Here is a 16,475-nt window from a genome sequence, read left to right as displayed (position 1 = left end):
TGGATTTTCTTTCCTTTTTTTCTTCTTTTTTTCCTTTTTTTTTTGTTTTTTGTTTTTTTTTTTTTGTTTTTTTTGTGGGGTTTTTTGGTGGTTTTTTGTTTGTTTGTTTTTTTGTTTTTTGTTTTTTTGTGTTTTTTTTTTTGTTTTTTGTTTTTTGTTTTTTTTTGGTCTAGAATCATAGTTTTTGAGTCATCTCCACCATGCCTTCCATGCTGCCTGTCTTCTCGGAGGGGTATTTGGTCGTAATTCCTTTCATTTTGCTCTGCTCAAATGTCCTTCCTATCTGTTCAGGAGCCCTTGGCCCCCTCTCCACCCTTGGGCTGGGGCCCAGGCCCTCTCGCCAGTCCCTTCTCTTCAGGAAATAAACATGGACAAACTCAGAGGTAGGGTAAGGGCAGGGAGTCGGTTCAGCGGAGATGCTTACATTCTGGCGAGGATGGGTCAACAGCATGCCAGGCCCCATCGGTGCCAGGGTGGGAGGGGCAGCCGCTCCACTGCTTCCCAGACAAGGCACCCCGAGACCCTCAAAACAGCCGAGTCTCTGCTGTCTCCGTGACCCAGCCCAACAGTTTCATTTCCCGGGTGGGAGAAAGGAGACAAGAAAGAAAGAACGCTGAGGCCTCGGGGGGCCCAGGGCGGCCGCCTCTCCTTGGAGTGTCCAGCGGCACCGCTGGGGCTCGGGGCTCTGGGCTCCCCGCTGCTCCGCCCAGCGGGGTCCAGGCCTCTGATTTCAATGGCTCGCGTCCTTCACAGCAACACTTTGGTTTGAGGAGAGACACAGAAAGACGGGAGACTGAGAGGGGGCGAGAGAAGAGGAAGGATGGGGGGAGAGAGAAGCAGAGAGAGAACGGACTGAAGAGAACAGAAAAAGAAATCAGAGGAATCAAACCACCCGAAAGTTTGTTCGTTTTCCTTTGTCCATTCTTTTTGCTTGCTTATTCCTTGTTTCGTTCTTTTTTTTTTTTTTAAAGCTTTTTCAATGGGTTGGGGGGCAGGGGGCTTGGGGCTCTTCACCCCTGTCCCTGACCCCCCCCCTCCCAGCCCTGCCCGCCCGCTTCCATCTGCCCTGGCTGAGGGACAGGCCCAGCCCCAGCCTCCCCCTCCGGCTTTCCCGAAGACGACGTCCATGAGGTATTTGTGAAGAGAAAGAAGCGTCTGTCCTTCCATCCGCCTTGGGGACCAAGGGCCTGGACCACTGGCGCAGGGGCTTGGCTCCACCTCGCGGCTCCTTCTTATTCTTGAAAAGTCCTCGTCTTCTTTCCCTTAAATATATATATATCTATAAATTCTTTTTTTTTCTAGTTTTAATTTATTGTTTGTTTGGTTTCTTTGTTTTTTGTGTTTTGTTTTTGGTTCAAAACTTTGTTGGCCTCCACATAGCAGGAGGGCAAAGTGGCTCCCAGCGGCGTCTCTCCTCTGTCCGTTGAGACGGGTCCGGGGCTGGGTAAACGTGGGGTCCAGCCAAGACTTGAGGGAGGTCTCGTGGGAGTGGTGGCCACCACAGCGCCCTCTCGGATGGGGACCACAGGTCATGGCACTGTCCCCGCCACATGGACCCTGATGGGGATGCCACCTTGAGGAACCCCACCACTGGGGTGCGTGCGTGTATACATGTGTGGGGGTGGGGGAGGAAGAGGCATCTGCCAGTATCAGAGGGGCACAGGGTGGGAAGAGCGAGGTGAGTTCTCTTTTTGGTTTCTGGTCAATGTCAAAGAACGTGAAGGATCCCACGGATAGGCACTGGAATATGAATTTTTTTTTTTTTTTCAGGGAAACTGACAGACGAGGATGGGAAAAGAGACAACTCAAATGCCCTCACCTCATCCCTCTTGCCCGAAACGTCCACCTTCCCCTGGGCCGGGGTGGTGGGTGGATTCCAGAGCAGAGGACAGTGATGGGGTTGAGGGGGGCACATGTGAGAGCTAGAACTTCGCAAAACGGCCTAGCCCACCCTTCAAAGGGAAAAGGGGGAGGTACGAGGGGTGAAAAGTCATCCCAGGCCTGCCCCTGCGCTCTCCCCTGGCTGGGGGAGGGAGGAGGTTAAAGCGAGACCCCCTGCCCAGGTGGGGAGAGCTGGGGGCCAAGGGAGAGGGGGACACATGGTAGGGACACATTCTGTTGAGCGCAACGCTAAAAATTCTGTACATCCTTTGGATGAAGCTACTGAATATTTGGTGTAAGGTTGTTCAGGCCCCTTCTCTTTCACCTTCTGGAAAAGAATATTTGGCGGGTGGTTCTGAGCCCAACCCGTCGGCCCCAGGCTGTGCCCTGTCTTCGCTGGCCCAGGGCTGGGGGCTGGGGCTGGAGGCTGGCACATTCTCTTTTGCCTTCTCTGGCCCCCACCGAGGGAGGCAAGGTTGGGGGTTGGCCCCCCGGCCAGGGGCTCGGCGAGAGGTCCGCCCTGCCGAGGCTTCTCTGCCCCTGGCTGGGGTTCTTATTTGGTGTCGTAGCGGTGAGGGTGAGCACACTGAGGTCTGGCTCGCAACTGGTTTTTGGTTTGGTTTTGTGGGGGATTTTTTTTGTTTTTGTTTTTGGTTTGTTTTTCACCTCTGGTTCCTTTGGGGCAGCTGGTTTCTGTTGCGATTATTTTTGGTTTCTTTTTGTTGGTTGGTTTCTTTCATTTTCTTTCTTTCCTTCTTTCTTTCTTTTGTTTTGTTTTGTTTTTTTGGTTAGTTGGGGGTTTTTCTGGTTTTTTTTTTTTTTTTTGGTCTTTCCTCCCTTGTCACTCCAGCTCCAAGGACCCTCTGCGCCACCACCGCTGACCTCCTCGCCCTCTTCCCAGGCGGGGGGACTGAGGTGGGGATCAGAGGAGTAGGAGGGGAGGCAAGGTGGGCCCTCACTCGGGCTTGGACCCTGCCTCGGGCCCCCCAGGGCCTCCAGGGGTCTGTGCTGCCGCCTCACTGCAAGTGGAGGACGAGGACGAGGACGAGGAGGAGGATGAGGAGAGGCCTGGAGACTTGCTGGAGATGGAGGCCGCCACGGCCGCAGCGGCTGCCGAAACCAGGCCCACGCCAGGCGGGGCGCTGAGCAGGGGCAGCCCAGCGTGGTTCAAGAAGAGCGGCGAGGTCACCAGGCCGGGGCTCCCCGGGGCCGCGCCAGCCGCCCCCAGCACCAGGTTCCCGCTGCCGTCAAGGCTGGTAAGGGGCAGGGTTCCACCAGAGGCCAGGGCTGGTGGGGAGAGAGAGAGGCTGGGCTGGGGCGCCTTCCAGCATCCTGCCCACGGTGCCCCCTGTCTTCCCATCTGCCCCACTGACCCCCATCAGCACCCCTCACACCTTCCCCAAAGGTGAGATGAGTATGAAGAGGCGAGCGATGCAGTGAGCGGGGACAGGATGGCATGGCTGGAGCAGCAATGGGGGGAGGCTCGAGGCCCCAGGGGGCCAGGCTGGTGGCGATGGGAGTGACATGAGGCAGAACGCACCTTGGATAGTGGCCAAAGGGTTGTTGCTCATGAGGGCTGGACTCAGCCCGGAGCTCAACCCCACCATTGTGCTTCTGCAAGAGGCAAAGCAGAGGCGTTAGCAGGGGCAGGGACCCGCCGGCGGCAGAACTGGGACGCAGCTCCCACCCCGGGAAGCAGCAGCCACCCTGCTTCTCACCCCACAGCCTCCCCAGCTGCAGCTGTCCACTTACCCCGTGCTGGGGTTCAGGCCCGACAAGCCGATAGCCGAGTGGCTGCCTTGAGGGCTGGGATTTGTGCTGTTGGTGGTGGCCGGGGGTGGGGGAGTGACAGAGGGGATGGAATTGAGGGGGGGCGCGGCCCCGCCCCCGCCCCCACCCCCTCCGGCTGTCCGGCTGGGGTGGAGCGTCCCCACAGCTGAGGATAAGGTAGTAACTGCCAGAGAGAGACAGAGAGACGGAGACTTCAGCTTCCACTCGTCCTCCACCGGGGAACCCGGGGTCCACCCCTGCTCGCCTTCCCGCCCAACGCGCGCCCTGCAGCATCTCCCCTGGAGGAACAGATTTAGGCCTCCCGCCCGCTCTTCCCACAGCCGCGGTGACAGCGATCACAATAATCGCAGTGTGAGCAGCTGCCACCCACCGAGCCGAGCCGTGTGCCCGGGAGCGCTCACCCGGCGCCAACCTCTCCCTGAGCCTCAGTGTCGGGCGCCCCGAGGACTACACCCCGGGGCTCCCCCTAGGGGTTAGGCCGGGGGTTGCAGCTGTGCGCCCCAAGGTGGAGCGGGCTCGGAGCCGGCTCGGAGCCGGCTCGGGCCACATTGCAAGACAGCCGAGGGCAGCAATTTCCTGGCTGTTCCGTCCCGTCTGTACCCTTGGGAGAGTGCCTTCACCTCTCTGGCCTTCAGTTCCCTCACTTGGAAAATGCGGTTAATAGCAGGGCGGACTTCATAAAATGGGTGTGAGGATGATTTTTTTTTTCTTTTTTTAGTTTATTTAAGTAATCTCCACGCTCAGTGTAGTGCTGGAACTCACAACTCTAAGATCCGGAGCTGCATACTCCACAGAATGAGCCAGCCAGGCTCCAGTTTTATTATTCTTATATATATATATATATATTCTTATAAATCCTTATATATATTATTCTCATATACACAAGCCCTGTCCCAGGAAGGGAGCAAGGAGGGCTTTGGGTACAAAAGAGTGTATATGTGTGTGTGTGTGTGTGTGTGTGTGTGTGTCTGTACACAGACATACACTCTTGTATGTACATATTCATGTATATAGCTTCTGTATGTAGAATACATTCACAATAATTTTATAAAACCTGAGGCTCAGAGAGGTAAAGTCACTCCTGGAGCTCACACAGTTTATAAAAGGCAGGAACAGACCTGAGGACAACAACTTTTAGCAAAGTCCATGCTTTTCTCATAGGAAATCGCAGAGCAGAGGAGAGCCGAGCTGCTCTGGCAGGGAGGGGTGAGGCTGCCCTCTCCCTTCCGTGCCCCCTGCCTCCCTCATCCCCAGGCTCAACCTTGAGGCCCACAGACACCCAGAGCCACTAGAGAACCCCGGGCCTGCACTGGGTCCTCCCAATGCCCCCTCACGGGAGGGCTCTTGCCTGCCCTGACCTGTTGTGCTCAGACTGCTGGAAGCTTGGGACAATGGCAAGGTCCCGGCGCCCCCCTGGGGTGTGACCTGGGGAGAGACGAAAGAAGGCATGGTGAGGCCACTGTTTCCCAGCAGCCCCCATGATGCTCCCTGTGGGGAAGACCCCCATTCATCTGCCCTCAGGCTGAGGGGAGAAGGGGCTTTGGGCACAATGCTATGCTTATATTATGCTAGGTTCTTTCCATCGTATCTAACTTAACATTTACCCAACGTGATCCTGAGCCACAGGCGGGAAGAAATCATTCCCGGTTAAGAGTGTTCCCCCATGTTTCCTCTGACACCATCCAGCTGCATGTCTAAAGCGTGTGTGTAGAGCGGGGGGGATGACTGTTATGATCATAAGGGGTCTCTGCATCAGAGTGTTGGGGTGTCCTACTGCTTGATTTTCTGGGACCACCCCCAGCCTCCTTCTTGGCCTCCCTGTCTCCAGTCTTGTCCTTCCATCAGCTCCAATAGCCTCACTCTTAATGTGAGCCTGTCCCTTCCCAGCTCAAAAGTCCACCTTAGCCCCTCGCTGCCCATGGTTCACATTCAAGCTCCTCAGCATGTTACTTGAGAGTCTGGCCCCTGCCCAGCCCCTACCCTCACACTCATTCATATACATTCCTGCTCTAACCACATTCAATTGCGCTGGAGTTCCTCCAGTTGGGGTCAGCACACTCTGGCTTCTAGGCCTTTGTGCACAGCAGTCTTCAAGTGGCTGGCGACCTCCCCCTCGTCCTTTAGAACTCAGCTCAGGTGATCTCTTCTTCCTCCATATGGGGGGGGGGGGCTCCTCTCTGTCACGTCACAGCCCCTTTCCACATAAGATGCAATAAAAGGGTGTCCCAGTGTGTCTGATTCCCAGTGGGTCTGTGTGCAGCTGTGAGCCTGAATGTACACCCAGGGACAAAATGCTGTCCCTGCCTGCGTCTGTGTGTGTGGCTGTGAACCTGTGTGTGGAGGGAGGGATACCTCCATCCCTTACCTGGGATCCCTCCCCGTGTGGCCATGCCCTGTGAGAACTGGGCTCCGTTTTTTGGCTCTGATGGTGTGTGTCTGTGGGTGCTTGTATGCCCCACATAAGACCACAGTTTCCTGGAAACTGTCCCTGGGTGACTGTGCTCTACCCATGTGACAGCCTGTCCCTAAAAGTCAGTCTCCCTGCCCCTGGGCCAGGCACTGAGAACAAGCAGGTAGACTGTGCTTCACAGAGGCACCTGCCCAGGGGCAGGGTGTTGCCAGAGCTCTATGCCCCCCACCCCCAGGGGGGCTCCTTGTACCAGATGGGGGCTGTAGCTGGCCGGTTTCCCCGGGCTGGGCAACATGGGGGCTGCGCTGCAGGGGTTGATGCGTTTTTCCTTCTGGCGCCGGTTGCAGAACCAGACGCGGATCACTTCCTTCTCCATGTGCAGCTGCTCTGCGATCAGCAGGATCTCCTCTGAGGTAGGCTTCTGGTTCTGCGGGCAGAGGGCTGGTGAACCCCAGGTCCACCCAGACCCCCCACCCCAGCCCTCAGGGCCGCACAGGAGGCCTCACCGCTAGAAAACTCTTCTCTAAGGCGAAGCGGACGTTTGTCTCGATGCTGGTCCTCTTCTTGCGTCTCCGGCCGGGGAGCCCGTCGAAGCCCAGGCTGGGGCTGCTCAGCTGGTTGGGGCTGGGCAGGCTTGAGTCCACAGACATAGTCTCTGTGCCCGGGCGGAAACGGGGGCATGAGAGGGCGCCTCCTGGGCCCAGCACCTGCCGTGCGCCCTGGGAGCCCCAACCCAGTCCCACCTGCGTCGTTGAGCCACTTCTCCAGAAGGGGCTTGAGTTTGCACATGTTCTTGAAGCTCAGGTTGAGGGCCTCGAAACGGGAGATGGTCGTCTGGCTAAAGTCGTTGCCGTAGAGCTTGCCCATGGCCAGGCCCACGTCACCCTGGCCGAGTGAGGTGGGAACCGGGCAGTGGTCAGGGCCCGGCCTGCGGGTTAGGGCTCACCTGGGGCACAGGCTGGCCACACCCCCGGCCCCGCCCACCAGCCTGCTGCTGCATCGCCCCTCCCTACGACCTGACCACGCCTACTGCCAAGGAGTCAGGGAGAGCAAGCCCGCCTCCCGCCCACCACCTGGCCGGGCCGCTTCAGCCTCACGCCCACCGCCCCCCGCTGCCGGGTGGCCCCAGACCTGTGTGAAGCCCAGCTTGATGCGGCGTTGCTTGAAGGTGCGGGCGAACTGCTCGAGCTCCTCCAGGTCACTGGGCTCCTCGGGGTGGGATGGTGGCTCCAAGCATTTGGGGGGCTGCGGGTGCGAGAGGTGCGGGTCGGGCAGCGTGGGGCGGGTCACGGCCTGGTAGGGTGGGCAGGGGTGGGTGGGGTGCAGGACCGAGGACCAGGATGGGGCTCAGCGATGGCTGCACAGTTCCCCCTCCCTCCTTCCCTCCCTGCCGTCCCGCCTCTTCCTGCAGGCTCTCTCGTACTGGTCCCCAGGAGGCTGGTGCGCACTCACTGTCAATCCCCACCGAGGGGACACTCTGCTGCTCCGTAGGGACCTCTCACTGCCCCAACCCTCTCTCAGCACATTCCCTCCCAGCATGCAAACTCCCAGAAGGAGTAGCTAGCTCCTTTCACCCAACTGCTTTTTCCCTGGAGCTGAGGGCCATGGTTTTATCCTTCTCTCAGGCAGGGAATCAACGACTGGCTCTGTTACCGAATTGTCAGGTAACTCAGGCAAGTTTCTTAATCTCCCTGGGCCTCAGCGTTCCCCTCTGCAGAATGGAAACAATCATGGCTGCTCTACCCACCCCATGGGGTTGAGGGATGGGAGAACCCCGTTAAAGGTTGCAAATAAAGTGAAAGTGTTTTAAAAAGTAGATGGGGAGGGTGACTGGGGGATTTACAAAGAAGCAATAACTCTCTCTGGATTGCTTCATTTCCCTAAAAATATCTGAAACAGGCGTTAAGTGCAACCATGTTGGTCACACAAGTCCTCCATCCATTATCCAAACGCTGGAGCCAGATGTGTTTTGGAACCCAGAAATTTTACAGATTTTAGAAAGCCTACACAGGGCACATACAAATAATGTGACCCCCCCTCCCCATCAGGGTCAAGGCATGGCCCCATCACCGAACACATTAACAGCTCTTAGCAAAGCACAAATATCACACAGGAGGGAGAAAGGGAAGTCAGACTCCTTGCCTTAGGTCGATGGGTTTTGCAGCCAGATGACTTCTGGTCTCACATTACAAAAACAACTTGGTTTTCCAAGCATTTTGGGTTTCAGAATTCAGCCTAGCCCTGTATTAGTCTCTAAACTTTTGGGGTTTTCTGAAATAGTTCATATTTTTTGAAAGGGCTGTTAAAAAAAAAAAAGTGGCTAGGAGGGAACACTAAAATCCGTAAAGAATCATGAAAGATTATTATTAAAGTCTAGAACCCAGTCAGCACACTGAAAGAAAGGCCAGGCCACAATCTGTAGGGGTTTTGTGTGCTTATGCACGTGTGCGTTTTGGGGCAGTGGGGGTCAGATCGAAATCGTTCATCAGATTCTCAAAGGAGTCCATGTGTCTGAAAGGGTTAAGAGCTGCTGGCCTGGCTGATTCCCCTCCTTCTGTAGAGGAAGAAGCTGACCCAGACACGGAGCACGGAGCAAATCAGTGGCAGAGCAGGCCTGGTCCCCAGGTCTCCCGACTCCTGTCCTGGCTTCTGTGGTCATTAGAAGGGTCGAAGGGAGAGGAGACCCTCACCCTCCCACCCCCATTCACCCAGCCTGGCACACTCGGTGGACATTCTCACCTGTGTGGGCAGCCCGGCCCGGGGCTGGGAGGTCAGAAGAGCTCCCTGGGTTTGCTGAGGTAGCTGGAAGAGATTTGGCGTCGGTAGCAGGCCTGGGGAGACAAGGGGATTGCACAGGGTGAGGGGAGAGGGAGAGTTCTGTGGAAGCACCCTGGGGAGGGGAGGCCTTCGGGGTGGGGCCTTACCTGGCTGACTCTGCTGGGCCTGTGGCAGCAGGAACTGAGCAGGTGGCTGGAGGTGGTGGCCGGGGACAAGCACCAGCTGCTGAAGCTGGAGGAGCTGCTGTATGTCCTGGCAGGGAGGGGGACGGACAGAAAGACAGCCTGAGTCCTGGCCCAGCTCCCTCTGCATTGCTTGAGCCCTGAGGGACTCCACAGGGTGGGCGGGGAGGGACAGAGCACTGGCTCTGAATGGTGTCCCATGGTGTCCCGGAGCTAAGCGCCCGTGCTCGCTTCGGCAGCACATATACTAAAATCGGAGCTAAGCGCCCCCTGGGAGGCTTCTCCCAACCAGGGGCTACCAGAGCATCCTATCTGGGCCATCCCAGGAGGGCTCGCTCTTGATTTACCTGCTCTTTCTTAAAGAAATATTTGCCTTGTCTTACATTCCCGCAGAACAAATAGTATCGTTTAAAAATGTAAATCAGACCAAGTCTTCCCTTCTCTTAAAACACTCGAGGCAAACGATACCAAGTCTGGAATTAGCTTTAAAATACTCCAGCACAGTAAATTGGTTCAACCACTTACTTTGGAAAACTCTTTGGCACTGTTATGGTTTGAATCGTGTCCGCCCCTCAAAAAATATGTAGGAATCCTAACACCCCCCCCCGGAACCCCAGAGGGTGACCTTCTTTGGAGACAGGGTCCTAATCCAATATGATGGGTGTCCATTTAGTAAGGGGGAATTTGGACACAGAGACAGACATGTACAGAGGGGAGGCACTGTGAAGAGAAGCCAGAGAGAAGATGCCCAACCCTGCCGACACACTGGCTTTGGACGTAGAGCCTCCAGAACTGTGAAAGGAGACATTTCTGTTGTTTGAGACAGCCACTGGTGGCCGGTTGTTACAGCAGCTCTAGAAAACAAGTAGAAGCACTATTTACTAAAACTGAACTTATGCCTGCCTCACAACCCAGCGGTTCCACGCCTGGGGGTAAGCCACTGTAAGTGCGTTTTTGTGTTCACCAAAAGACACGTACCCGAATGTTCACAGCAGAACCATTTGTAATAGCCCAAACCCAAAGATAGCCCAGGTACCCATCAAGCATCGAAATGGGTGAGTAAACTGATTCAGTGGAATACTACGGCAATGAGAAGGGGCAGTCTACAACCTATAATGACGCACAGCAAAATAAACTTCCCAGACATGATACATAGAAGGAGCTCGGCACGGTAGAGAGCATCCTATCTGGTTCCATTCGCATGTGGGGAGGGAGAGGCTAGAAGGCATCACAGGGGCTCCTGGGAGCTGGCCATATTCACTTCTTGATCTGGCTGCCAGTTACATGGGTCTGCTCAGTTTGCAAGGGTCATTGGTCTGTATATTTATGATTGGTGCACTTTTTGGTATTTGTTACACTTCAATGAAAAGATTTTTTAAAAATAAAAGAATTTATTTGGGGCACCTGGGTGGCTCAGTGGGTTAAAGCCTCTGCCTTCAGCATGGGTCATGATCCCAGGGTCTTGGGATCGAGCCTGGCATCGGGCTCTCTGCTCAGCAGGGAGTCTGCTTCCTCCTCTCTCTCCCTGCTTCTCTGCCTACTTGTGATCTCTGTCAAATAAATAAATAAAATCTTAAAAAAAAAAAGAATTTATTTATTTATTTGACAGAGAGAGATAGCAAGGGAAGGAACACAAACAGGGGGAGTTGGAGACAGAGAAGCAGGCTTCCTGCTGAGCAGGGAGCCCAATGTGGGGCTCGATCCCAGAACCCTGGGACCTGAGCCAAAGGCAGATGCTTAACAAATGAGCCACCTAGGTGCCCCGAAAGATTTTTTTTTTTTTAAAGGGAAATGAGGCAGGGACAGAGGGAGAGAGAAAAAAAAAATCTAGCCTCTCTACCAAAAAATGAGGGATATAGATGAAACAGGATTGGCAAAAGATTGGAATCTGTTGAACTGGGTGAAGGTATGTATGGTTCCTTATATCATACTCTCCACTTTTAGCTTTGAACATTTCCAAAAGAAAAAGTAAACACACACACACACACACACTCAAGTGGCTTCTTGTGGCCACAATAATACAATCAAAACTCCTCACCTGGTCTCTAAGGTCCTTTATAGCAAAGCCTGTGCTAGTCTTCCTGACCTCAACTCCTACCTCAGGGCCTTTGCACATGCTGTTCCCTCAGCCAAACCTGTTCTAATTCTTATACTCCTGCCTAATCCCTTCTTATCACTCAGGTCTTCACATAAAATCACCTCTTCAGGGGCCCCTGGGTGGCTCAGTCAGTTAAGTATCTTGACTCTTTTTTTTTTTAATTTTTAAAAATTGTATTTATTTGACAGAGAGAAACAGCGAGAGAGGGAACACAAGCACGGGGAGTGGGAGAAGCAGGCTTTCCACTGAGCAGGAACCAGATATGGGGCTTGATCCCAGGACCTGAGCCAAAGGCAGACACCCAACAACTGAGCCATACAGGCACCCCAAGTGTCCAACTCTTGATTTCAGTTCAAGTCATGATCTCAGGTTGGTGATCTCAGAGTCATGAGATTGAGCCCTGAGTCAGGCTAGGCATGGAACCTGCCTAAGATTCTCTCCCTCTCCTGCCCCTTCCACCTGTGCTCTCACTCTCTTTCTCTAAAATAAATGAATAGGAGTGCCTTGGTGGCTCAGCCGGTTAAGCATCTGCTTTCAGCTCAGGTCACAATCTCAAGGTCCTGAGATCGAGCCCCACATTGGCTTCCCTGCTCCGTGGGGAGTCTGCTTCTCCCTCTCCCTCTTTCTCTCTGTGTTCTCTCTCTCTCTCAAATAAATAAGTAAACATTTTTTAAAAAATAGAGAATAAATAAATAATAAATAAATCCTTTAAAAAAGATTCTCTCTCTCTAACCCCACTCCTCAGGGACTCAAGCTCTCTCTCGGAAAAAAAAAAAAAAAAATCACCTCTTCAGAGATGCCCTCCTTGACATCTAAAAGCCGCCACTACCACCCCTCCTTTTGTTTTTTAAAATATTTTATTTTTTAAATTTATTTGACAGAGAGAGAGAGAGACAGCAAGAGAGGAAACACAAGCAGGGGGAGTGGGAAAGGGAGAAGCAGGCTTCTCGCCGAGCAGGGAGCCCGATGTGGGGCTCAATCCCAGGACCCTGGGATCATGACCTGAGCTGAAGGCAGATGCTCAACAACTGAGCCACCCAGGCGCCCCTACCCCTCCCTTTGTTATTTTCCCTTCACCTTCTCTCTTTTTTTTTTTTAAAGATTTTATTTATTTATTTGACAGATCACAAGTAAGCAGAGAGGCAGGCAGAGAGAGAGAGGGGAGGAAGCAGGCTCCCTGCTGAGCAGAGAGCCCGACGTGGGGCTCGATCCCAGGACCCTGAGATCATGACCTGAGCCCAAGGCAGAGGCTTTAACCCACTGAGCCACCCAGGCGCCCCTCACCTTCTCTTTAAGACTTATTACTATCTCAAGGTATCTCTCGTTCTGTTTAGCCTTTCACAGTGCATCTCCCTCACCGGTATGTCAGCTCCACAAGTGTGCAGTCTTGATGGTTCTGGTCATTATTATAATCCCAGCCTCTAGAATAGGATCTGGTACCCAGTAAGTGCTCCACATATATTTGTTGAATGGACCCACATGGATGCTTCATGATTTTTACCCAGCAACTTTTATGTATACAGTTGAAAGCTATGTTACTTAGAGTGACATTCTCTTTCCTTCTGGGAAGTTGAGGGGGATGACACATGCCCCTCAATTCTTCCCAATGCTATCGTTATCCCAAAGACCAATTTAATGTCCTAGGACGTGAACAAGCTGAGGGGAAACACAAGCAAGTTGAAACAAAGGGTTCATTTCTTTAACATATAAAGAGTCATTACAGATCAATAAGAGAAAAACGAATAATCCAGTAGTAATCTGGCCAACATAGGTCTGGTGACTGCCCAGCAAAGGAAATACAAACAGGTCTGAATGAAAAAACATTCAGACTCATTCACAGTAAGATAAACACAGCCACAACTGCACGGAGATACCATTTTTACCTATCTGATGGGCAAAGATAACAGCAGTGCAGAACACGCTGTGTTGGGGCATATCGGGAAACATACACTCTTGCACATCACTGGGGAGAAGATAATTTGGCAGCATCTGTCAGAAGCAGGGCAGAAGACAAGAACACACATTTCTCCAAAGAAGATGTATAAATGGCCAACAGACACATGAAATGCTGCTCAGTATCACTCAGCATCGGGGAAATACAAAACAAAACCACAATGAGATACCACTCACACCAGTCAGAGTGGCTAAAATTAACAAGTCGGGGAACAACAAATGTTGGCGAGGATGCGGAGGAAGGGGAACCCTCCTACACTGTTGGTGGGAACGCAAGCTGGTGCAGCCAGTCTGGAGAACAGTATGGAGGTTCCTCAAAAAATCTGAAAATAGGGGCGCCTGGGTGGCTCAGTGGGTTGAGCCTCTGCCTTCGGCTCAGGTTATGGTCTCAGAGTCCTAGGATCGAGCCCCGCATCGGGCTCTCTGCTCAGCGGGGAGCCTGCTTCCTCCTCTCTCTCTGTCTGCCCGCCTCTCTGCCTGCTTGTGATCTCTGTCAAATAAATAAATAAAATCTTAAAAAAAAAATCTGAAAATAGGGGCGCCTGAGTGTCTCAGTGGGTTAAAGCCTCTGCCTTTGGCTCAGGTCATGGTCTCAGGATCCTGGGATGGAGCCCCGCATTGGGCTCTCTGCTCGGCAGGGAACCTGTTTCCCCCTCTCTCTCTGCCTGCCTCTCTGCCTACTTGTGATCTCTGTCAAATAAACAGAATCTTTAAAAAATTTTTGAAAATAGAGCTACCCTACGTACGACCCAGCAATTGCACTACTGGGTATTTACTCTAAAGCTATAAATGTAGTGATCTGAAGGGGCACAGCACCCCAATATTTATAGCAGCAATGCCCACAACAGCCAAACTATAGAAAGAGCCCACATGTCCATCAAGAGATGAATGGATAAAGAAGATGTGGTATATATATATCAGGCTCTCTGCTCAGCAGGGAGTCTGCTTCCCTTCCTCTCTCTCTTTGCCTGCCTCTCTGCCTACTTGTGATTTCTGGCTGTCAAATAAATAAATAAAATCTTTTAAAAAAAATAAAACAAGATGAAATCAGAGAGGGAGACAAAGCATAAGAGAGTCTTAATCATTGGAAACTGAGAGTTGCTAGAGGGGAGGAGGGAGGAGGATGGGGTAATTGGGTGATGGACATTAAGGAGGGCACGTGCTGTAATGAGAACCGGGTACCACATAAGACTGATGAATCACTGACCTCTACCTCTGAAACCAGTGATACATTATATGTTAATTGACTGAATTTAAATAAAATAAAATTAAAAAAAAAAAGAATGACAAAGGCCTATACCCTTTGACTCAGCCATTTCACTTCTAGGAATTTATCTGAGAGATACATTCACAGTTGTGCAAAATGCCCTGCCTAGAAGGGCATTCCTAGCAGCACGTAGTGTTCTGCAAGAGGGGAAGTAAGCTGACCGCACGGCAGTGGGGAGCAGGTAAATGAGCAAGAGTGGATCTTTCTGACGGAATACTATACATTCGTCAAAAAGAACAAGGGCACTCTTTGTGTCCCGATATGGGACAATCGCCAAGATGTCCTGTTGGGTGAAGAGCTCAAGAGACAGAACAGTGGGTATGAGGTGCTTCTGTTTGTGGCATTTGTTTGTTTTTGTTTTTGTTTTTTTAAGTTTTTTTTAAAGTATATTTTTTTAAGTATTTCCTGGGTATGCATAGACTATACCTGGAAGACTATACCAGAAACTAGCAACACTGTAAGTCTTCCCCTATCTCTTGAGTTTTGAACATTTACCTAGCCCGAATAAAGAAATAAAGATGTCCCACCCTGCCCTACCCAACCGAACACTTGCTTCTGCCCGACATCCCTGTTTCCCAACTGCTTATTTTCTGTCCACTGCAAAGGCTTCTGCTTCCTCTCTGTGCCTCAGAAAGTGGACGGAGTCCCCAGCTGCTCCTGACCTCTCACTTCTTCCTTCTAGCTGCTCATCTAAAACAAAGCTTAAGGGGTTTGAAGTCCCGACACCCCATTCTGCCTTGTCTTCTGAGTCTCTCCTCCTGGTCACTCACAGGGTGGCATCGCTTCCATGTGAGGCCTAGCCTGATACGAGCGAAGCCTGGAATTCAGGCCCCCCACCCCTTTACAAGAGACCCTTCCAGGTCCCCGGACCTAATTTTGGTCTCATAATTTTGTCTTCCTTTTCTCTAAAAGGATCTGCACACTGTATAAAGATGAGGCCCCCCAAAACTGAACCCACCCTGCTCTACACTGCATTTCTCGCAATGCAACGCGTTTGCTTATGTACAGTTTTCCTCTGCTCTCCTGTAACTCTAGAAGGCAGAGGCTAGGTTTTACTCTTCTTATATCCCTATTCCTCAACACAGTCTGTTCAGCCCCCATTAAATGCCCACTGAGCTGAATCAAAGAATAAAGCCGGAAATAAAGACTTATTACCAGTGTTTTCCTGACTAGCTTGTTGATTAAAATATCTGTTAACCACTGTCTCTACCCTAGTGTGACTCTCAGCGAAAACCCACCTTTCTCCCCAGAAGCCTAAAAGAGGAGTGTCCACAGATTTCTTTTTGAATCAGCAGGGAGAGGAAAATGCATCCCAATTTGCAGGGGGCCTCATGGGGAGACGTCCAAATGAAAAACCCAACCACACTCCATGCACTGCCACTCAGACCAGAAACTTAGAGGTCAGTCCTGATATCCTCCAACCCTTCCTCTCCCCCACCCAACACATCTGCAAGCCCTAACAAAAAAAGTTTTAAATTTTTTCTGGGCTCAGAATTACTTGGTGTCTGACAAAACCCACTGCCCCCTTCTCAGAGTTTAAAAAAAAAAAAAATGTGTAGGGGCGCCTGGGTGGCTCAGTAGGTTAAAGCCTATGCCTTTGGCTCAGGTCATGATCCCAGAGTCCTGGGATCAAGCCCCGCATCACATCGGGCTCTCTGCTCAGCAGGGAGCCTGCTTCCTCCTCTCTCTCTGCCTGCTTCTCTGCCTACTTGTAATCTCTGTCTGTCAAATAAATAAATAAAATCTTTTAAAAAATATATAGTTAAAAAGTGTGTAAAATAAAATGTGCAGGATTTCATATGAAATCAACTACATATGAAAAAAATCATCCAACATCTTGAATTGTGATAATAATCTATGGGTTTCTTTATTAGCCTGTTAAATAATAAGATCAAGTAATACATCTGAAGACTACTGTAATTTCAAAGCAATGATGAGTAAAAATATTTTGAGGTCTGTGTGTATCGTATAGAATTATCTGTGATTCCATTGGTAACAGAGTCCCACTAATGCTAATGTTCCTTATATTCATAATAGAAGGAAACGCAACATTTTCACTTAGAGGATAGTAAAAGTTGAGACATAATTTTTTCCCATCCAAGTTCATGGACTCCC

The 16,475-nt window shown here is 51.7% G+C and overlaps 1 protein-coding gene across 14 annotated transcripts in view; it reads right to left on the bottom strand.

Annotated features, from left to right (window-relative positions):
• Positions 1 to 973: 973 nt before the first annotated feature.
• POU2F2 (POU class 2 homeobox 2) overlaps positions 974 to 16,475 on the bottom strand; it is a gene marked incomplete at both ends in the record, with an annotated part of 34,044 nt that continues 18,542 nt past the window's right edge. For 4 of the 14 annotated variants that reach the window (XM_080828489.1, XM_080828491.1, XM_080828485.1 and 1 more), the window contains 10 exons: positions 2,837 to 3,168; positions 3,422 to 3,495; positions 3,634 to 3,835; positions 5,031 to 5,097; positions 6,333 to 6,509; positions 6,589 to 6,737; positions 6,826 to 6,967; positions 7,214 to 7,327; positions 8,822 to 8,913; positions 9,007 to 9,112. In XM_080828489.1, the coding sequence (XP_080684615.1) occupies positions 2,837 to 3,168; positions 3,422 to 3,495; positions 3,634 to 3,835; positions 5,031 to 5,097; positions 6,333 to 6,509; positions 6,589 to 6,737; positions 6,826 to 6,967; positions 7,214 to 7,327; positions 8,822 to 8,913; positions 9,007 to 9,112 (1,455 nt within the window). Of the gene's footprint in view, positions 3,169 to 3,421; positions 3,496 to 3,633; positions 3,836 to 5,030; positions 5,098 to 6,332; positions 6,510 to 6,588; positions 6,738 to 6,825; positions 6,968 to 7,213; positions 7,376 to 8,821; positions 8,914 to 9,006; positions 9,113 to 16,475 lie in introns of those variants that run through there. The other 10 variants (XM_080828481.1, XM_080828492.1, XM_080828482.1 and 7 more) reach the window with 4 other exon arrangements.

Source organism: Martes martes (genome assembly GCF_963455335.1).
Source record: "Martes martes genome assembly, chromosome: 17".
NCBI lineage: Eukaryota > Metazoa > Chordata > Mammalia > Carnivora > Mustelidae > Martes > Martes martes.
Note: the sequence above shows the minus strand (reverse complement) of the source record. Positions and strands in the feature narration are given on the sequence as shown.